At 32.0% G+C, this 7,374-nt stretch overlaps 1 protein-coding gene across 1 annotated transcript; it reads right to left on the bottom strand.

Annotated features, from left to right (window-relative positions):
* Positions 1 to 6,391: 6,391 nt before the first annotated feature.
* LOC111682432 (vitamin K epoxide reductase complex subunit 1) lies at positions 6,392 to 7,374 on the bottom strand. The gene is made up of 3 exons (XM_046955166.1): positions 7,077 to 7,374; positions 6,889 to 7,001; positions 6,392 to 6,823 (listed from the first exon to the last, which is right to left on the bottom strand). Exons 1-3 carry the CDS (start codon positions 7,232 to 7,234, stop codon positions 6,588 to 6,590), a joined length of 507 nt encoding a protein of 168 aa, XP_046811122.1. The 5' UTR covers positions 7,235 to 7,374; the 3' UTR covers positions 6,392 to 6,587.

Genomic DNA, 7,374 nt, shown 5'->3' with positions numbered 1-7,374 from the left:
CACTGAAGATGACACTTTTAAATTGTGTACAATATTTTTGTAATACTTTATTAAAAGGTTTAAACATTTTATTTTTGTCGCTTCGGAATAGCGGGGAAAAAACTTTAATTATAGTTAATAAACCATCAAGTACCAACAAGTTCATTTGGACATGTTGAGGCAGTTGTTTTTGGTAAACATGGCTGAGTACTACAGATCTATAAATCGAAAGTTTAGAGTACTACAGTGTAAGGCTTTGTTCGATAGCCTTGCTTATCATCTAAACTCAAGGAAAGACGAGATCGACTTATCCTCTTTATAGGAGAAAGACAACGGTTGGTAAAGTTTTCCTCTAGGCTTTCCTAAACACTTTCGCTAACTCTCTAAAGAGGAAAGGTTGTTAGGCTAGATTTAGATATTCTATATACAAATGATATACTAGCTTAAGTCATCCTTAGGAAGGCTATCGCTTTCTCCATCTAACCTCTATACTAGAACAAAGTCTATCGCTATCTCCACTATACTAGAGGAAAAACTATAGCTAACTTCATTTAGCTTTTAGAGAGAATAGACTGTTGTTAGCTCTAGTCATTCTTTGTGCAGTACAAATATATCTTTTATACAAATTCTATCTTCAGTTATTATTAACACTAGAAAGATCCGATTCAATATAAAAAAGACCCGATAACTGCATCCATTCTTTCTAGTTTCAGTCCTATATCTAATTATCATCAACACTAGAAAGACCCGATAACTCCATCCATTCACTATATAGAAGAAAGACTCTCGCTAGCTTCAGTCTTTCTCTATACTAGAGAAAAGTTTCTCACTAGATCCAGTCATTCTCTGTACTACAGAAAAAACTCTCGTTAGCTTCCGTCATTCTATATATTAGAGAAAAGACTCTCGCTGCAGTCATTCTCTATACTAGAGAAAAGACTCTCGCTAGCTGCAGTCATTGTTTATACTCGCTAGCTCCAGTCTTTCTCTATACTAGACAAAAGACTATCGCTAGCTACAGTCATTCTATATACTAAAGAAAAGACTCTCGCTAGCTCCAGTCATTCTCTATACTAGAGAAAAGCCTCTCGCTAGCTCCAGTCATTCTCTATACTAGAGAAAAGCCTCTCGCTAGCTCCAGTCATTCTCTATACTAGAGAAAAGCCTCTCGCTAGATCCAGTCATTCTCTATACTAGAGAAAAGCCTCTCGCTAGCTCCAGTCATTCTCTATACTAGAGAAAAGCCTCTCGCTAGCTCCAGTCATTCTCTATACTAGAGAAAAGACTCTCGCTAGCTCCAGTCATTCTCTATACTAGAGGAAAGACAATCGATAGCTCTTATCATACCACATATGGAATCGATTTACCTAGAAAATAATCTCGTTTCAGATATTTTTACTCTACTGCTGGATAGTTATTGACTGCCGATAGTCTTTGCTCTGTATAGGAAATTCCTTTCTTCTTTATAGACACTGACTGCCGCTGGTGATAGTCCTCTCTCTTGAGTATAAGCAGAGGAAGCAATAGTCTAGCAATAATAGGATCCTCTTGGATGTATATGAAAGACTATTACTTCCTCTGCTTATACTCAAGAGAGAGGACTATCGCTAGCGGCAGTCAGTGTCTATAAAGAAGAAAGGCATCTCCTATACAAAGACTATCGGCAGATCCAGTCAATAACTATACAGAGGAAGCACTATCCCCCTATCAGCTATACAGAGAAACTAAATCAAATCATCCTTTATGCAGAAGAAGTTCTAACGCCACCTTTACTAATCCTCTATACATAATAACGACAATCGCTAATCCCTACACAACTTATATGTAGTGGTAATATTATTATCTAACTTCTTAAAACTTTATTTATTTATGCTCCTTAACATCAAAAATTTACCCATAAATTATTCGTAATTTAAAGTAAATTTACTTTAAACTGACATTCTACAAATGTCCCATTTATATCTTTTATTCTAAACGTTTTATCGCCTGCTGTTTGTATTGTGATAAGCTGAGAGCATTATAGACTATTACTTGTTTGTTTAATAATAATATTTATTATGATTTTGTTAAATTTAACTAACTCAAGGTTATAATTTCATAATTATTATTTATGATTTACACTGAAATATAAAATACAAAATCGTTTAAAAGACTTTCAAAATTTACAACAAAGTATCATCAGCGGAGACATTGTATGAACTGAATCATTATCATCTTTAACATATGAACATTTTAAAATTACGAGGATAGTCGGAAAATGATTGTAGTCGAGGCAATAGTTGAATCTAATGACTGAACTATAGTTTAAACGATATATATATTCTGAACTATAGTAAAACATAGACTAGACTATAGTGTAAACATAAGTCGGGACGATAGTCTTAAACTTTAGTCTGCAATGGATTATATCCTTTACTATAGTCTGAACTGGACTTAATATAGCCTTCACTATAATGTGGACTGGGCTTTATATAGTCTTCACTATATTTGGACTATAGTCTGCTTTATAATCTAGATTATAGTCTGCATTATTTTCTGGACTATAGACTGGACTATAGTCTGCACTTTTGTATGGACTATAGTGAAATATAGACTAGACTTTAGTGTGAATATTAGTTGTTACGATAGTCGAACTATAACCTGGACTATAGCCTTCACTATAGCCTGGTCTATAATCTGTTTATTGTCTAGACTATAGTCTTTACGTTTGCCTAGCCTATAGTGAAATATAGACTAGACTATAATGTAAACACTTCACTATAGTCTGCTCTAAAATCTGGATTATAGTCTACACTTTTATCTGGACTATAATCTGTATTTTTGTCTGAACTATAGTCTTCACTTTTGTCTAGTCTATAGTCTAAACTATAGTCTGCAATGGATTATATCCATTAATATAGTCTGGACTGGACTTTATATAGCCTTCACTATAGTCTGGACTGGGCTTTATATAGTCTTCACTATATTTGGTCTATGGTCTGCTTTATAATTTAGATTATAGTCTGCATTATTGTCTGGACTATATTCCGCACTTTTGTCTGGACTATAGTGAAATATAGACTAGACTATAGTGTGAATATTAATTGGGACGATAGTCGAACTTTAACCTGGACTATAGCCTTCAGTATAGCCTGGTCTATAATCTGTATTTTGTCTAGACTATAGTCTTTACTTTTGCCTAGACTATAGAGAAATATAGACTAGACTATAGTGTAAACATTTCACTATAGTCTGCTCTATAATCTGGATTATAGTCTACACTATTATCTGGACCATAATCTGTATTTTTGTCTGAACTATAGTCTTCACTTTTGTCTAGACTATAGTGAAATATAGACTAGACTATAGTGTGAACCCTTAACTATAGTCTGCTCTATAATTTGGATTATAGTCTGCACTATTATCTGGACTATAATCTGTATTTTTGTCTAGACTATAGTCTTCACTTTTGTCTAGACTATAGTGAAATATAGACTAGACTATAGTGTAAACCCTTCACTATATTCTGTTCTATAATCTGTCATTTTGTCTGGACTATAGTCTACACTTTTGTCTAGACTATAGTGTGAACATGTCTTCACAATAGTCTGCTCAATAATCTTCATCTGCACTATTGTCTAGACTATAGTTTGTACTATTATCTGGACTATAGTCTGCACTTTTATCTAGACTATAGTTAAATATAAATTAGAATATAGCAAAAGAAAATGGACGGGACGATAGTCTGAACTATATCTTGGGCTATAGTCTACACTATAGTTTCCTCCATAACCCGTACTATAGTCTGCTGTATAGTCAGAACTATAGTCTGTTCTATAGTCTGCACTATAGTCTAAGATCAGATCTTATAGTCTTTAATCTACACTATATTCTGATAGATGTGGTACACTTGCCTTGCCTATAATCTGCCCTCTACCCTGACTACAGTCTACTCTATAGTCTGTACCATAGTCTATAATGAGATTAATCTGATTAACTTTGAACAACCTTATGATCATGCTCTCGCAGCAATATCCTAATAATATATTCACTTCACATACTGTGTCTTGTACATGAAGCAACACGTATCACTTGTAAATAATAATTGTAAATCATATAGATCTATTTATCCATAAACAAATTAAGCTAAATTTATATTAAAGTTTTTCACCCTTTTATAAACGTGTTGCTGAAGTGATCCTTTTATATTATGAAATTTCAAAATGTGTCTGGAGTTTCTAATAGTAAACACAATAAACTCTAAATCCAAACAGAAAAAGTCATTTCAAACCTTATAGTATATCGTATTTAGTAAAGCTTAGGAAATTTGTTAAAATTTATTTTTATGTAAATTGTCACTGTAATTCGTGATCTCATAAATTAAATCTTAAAAAGTACAAATAGAAAAAAAAAACAAAGAGAACAACATTAAGGCAAAAATCGAACTAATGTTAAAAGAAAAACCAAATAAATATTAAAAATCCACTATTTGAAAGACAACCTCAAGAAGACATGAAACCATCTATCCATCCATCTAAGCGTCTGGATGATGCTCAGTCATTCGAACAACTACCTTTAAATTTTGAAAACATTATTGCCACATGTTATTAGTGACTAAAGGTAACATCTTCTTAAGTATATATTTTTTTATTTCTTTTCTGGTCTTGTTTTTTTCTTTTTTTTTGCATTTTCATGTACAATACTGTTTTTACGGTTGAATTAATGAGCGGGTATTTCTATTACCTTTTCTGACTAGACACATGAGGATATTCTTCTTTATTCGCTAGGATATAGACTCATGTGAAAAGTGTTAGTACACTCAAAAATTTAACTATGTTCTTCAACAATATCACCCCGTTTATACTCTCGTCCAGACTATAGTCTAGTCCAGACTATAGTCTGGTCCAGACTATAGTCTAGTCCAGACTATAGTCTAGTCCAGACTATAGTCTCATCCAGACTATAGTCTAGTCCAGACTATAGTCTAGTCCACACTATAGTCTAGTCCAGACTATAGTCTAGTCCAGACTATAGTCTAGTCCAGACTATAGTCTAGTCCAGACTATCGTCTAGTCCAGACTATCGTCTAGTCCAGACTATAGTCTAGTCCAGTCTATAGTCTAGTCCAGTCTATACTCTAGTCCAGACTATAGTCTAGTCCAGTCTGTAGTTTAGTCCAGACTACCGTCTAGTACAGACTAGTCAATAGTACTGATAACGGTCTGGTCTAGATTACTGTATAGTTCCGACAATAGCCTAGTTATAGTCTAGTCTATAGTCTAGTCTATAGGGTAGTCTATAGTGTAGTCTATAGCCTAGTCTATAGTCTAGTCTATAGCCTAGTCTATAGTTTAGTCTATAGCCTAGTCTATAGTCTAGTCTATAGCCTAGTCTATAGTCTAGTCTATAGTCTAGTCTATAGTCTAGTCTATAGTCTAGTCTATAGTCTAGTTATAGTCTATAGCCTAGTCTATAGTCTAGTCTATAGTCTAGTCTATAGTCTAGTCTATAGTCTAGTCTATAGTCTAGTCTATAGTCTAGTCTATAGTCTAGTCTATAGTCTAGTCTATAGTCTAGTCTGTAGACTAATCTATAGTCTAGTATATTCTAGTCTATAGTCTAGTGTATAGTCTAGTCTATAGTCTAGTCTATAGTCTAGTCTGTAGTCTATAGTCTAGTCTATATTCTAGTCTATATTCTAGTCTATAGTCTAGTCTATAGTCTAGTCTATAGTGTAGTCTATAGTCTAGTCTATAGTCTAGTCTATAGTGTAGTCTATAGTCTAGTCTACAGTCTAGTCTATAGTTTAGTCTATAGTCTAGTCTATAGTCTATAGTCTACAGTCTAGTCTATATTCTAGTCTATAGTGTAGTCTATAGTCTACAAATAGTCTAGTCTATAGTCTAGTCTATAGTCTAGTCTATAGTATAGTCTATAGTCTATTCTATAGTCTAGTCTATAGTCTAGTCTATAATCTAGTCTATAGTTCAGTCCATAGTCTACTTACATTCTAGTCTAGTCCATAGTCTAGTTTGTAGTCTAGTCTATAGTATACATATTATCTAGTCTTACTTTAACTGTAGCCTACAGTATAGTCTTCAGCCATACGGCACTAAAAACCAGCAAAAATTTTCGAGTGTATTACGATAACGTAAATGCAGCTTGTTTAGTAAGTCGTCTTTAGAAAACGTTGTTTGTCACTGTTTTGACATTATTTGAATTTAAAAGTGTTTGAATGTTTTACTTTTACGTTGTTTAATGTACAGAAATGGATGATGATAATGATCATGCTGATGTGGTTTGTTAGTTTTGTGGTGATGTTGACGCTGCTTTATTCATTGTTGAATTTTTACCCATCTGTGGGTAAAAAAAACATATTAAATTTAATTCAGTTTTTTTCAGATTTTTTTTGTACTTTGTTACTTATTGAAAATGTTTATTGTTAACAAATTATATGATAATTATCACATACAATATTATAAAATTACATTTAAGATTAACAAATTGATTTTAAACAAAAAAGGCAATAATAACAAAATCATGACATGAGTTTTTTCGGCTGTTTTTCTGTTAATTTTTATTAATAATTATAAAAAAATAAAAATAAAATTTTCATTTTAAGAGGAATTTTATTCCTTTTTGTTACTTTTAATTTTTATAAAATTTGAACGATTTTGTAACCATAATTTATGGAAATCTTTCAACATTTCCCAAAGACACAAAAAGTTTACCACATAAATCGTAACACAAACAACACAAATATTTTCCAAAATATATAGTAAATAGGCCAGATATAAAGACATTATATTAGATAAAACACAGAATACGATTTGATATTTCAAAAGTTCAGGTCGTTTGAGAAAAGCTAGAAGGGAAATTCAGAAATTTAAGAAAATTCATCAAAATTTCATTATAACATTTCAAACTTACTTGTTGCCAATAACAGTGTATAATAGATGATTCCATAAATACCATTAGGTGGATTCCATTTAGAAGTTTTTTCATCAAAAAACATATTTAGAAAACCAAAACTTTTGCCATATCTTTAATACAACCAAGTCCATAAAACATTAATCTTAAATTAATCTCAAAAAAATTAAATTCCTTTTTTAACTTACTGCGAATTAAAAACTGCTGTACAACTTAATTTTGGTGCCAAATCACATAAGGCTCTATAGTCCTTATTCAGCAGCAATTTGATTTCAACATATGTTGCATAAAGAGATAAAATTAAACCCAAAATACACCAAAGACGTAACTTATTATTTATGACCATATTGTTGGGAAAAATCCTAAATTAATTAACAAAATAAAAGGAGTCCTAATTTTAGAAAAATAACCTTATTCTACAAGACACAATTTGTTATTGCAGCATCCATTTACTTAAATTATCTATAGAACCTGTTAGCCAAGGTG

Source organism: Lucilia cuprina, chromosome 6, assembly GCF_022045245.1.
Source record: "Lucilia cuprina isolate Lc7/37 chromosome 6, ASM2204524v1, whole genome shotgun sequence".
Taxonomy (NCBI): Eukaryota; Metazoa; Arthropoda; class Insecta; order Diptera; family Calliphoridae; genus Lucilia; species Lucilia cuprina.
This window is presented reverse-complemented; position numbering and strand designations above follow the sequence as displayed.

Excerpts from the sequence above, each read along its gene's own strand:
- LOC111682432 (XM_046955166.1), bottom strand. The coding sequence starts at position 7,234 with ATGGTCATAAATAATAAGTTACGTCTTTGGTGTATTTTGGGTTTAATT. Across the intron at positions 7,002-7,076 it reads ACAGCAGTTTTTAATTCGCA|ATATGGCAAAAGTTTTGGTT; the intron begins GTAAGTTAAAAA and ends GTTGTATTAAAG. Across the intron at positions 6,824-6,888 it reads TACACTGTTATTGGCAACAA|CTTTTCTCAAACGACCTGAA; the intron begins GTAAGTTTGAAA and ends TTTCCCTTCTAG.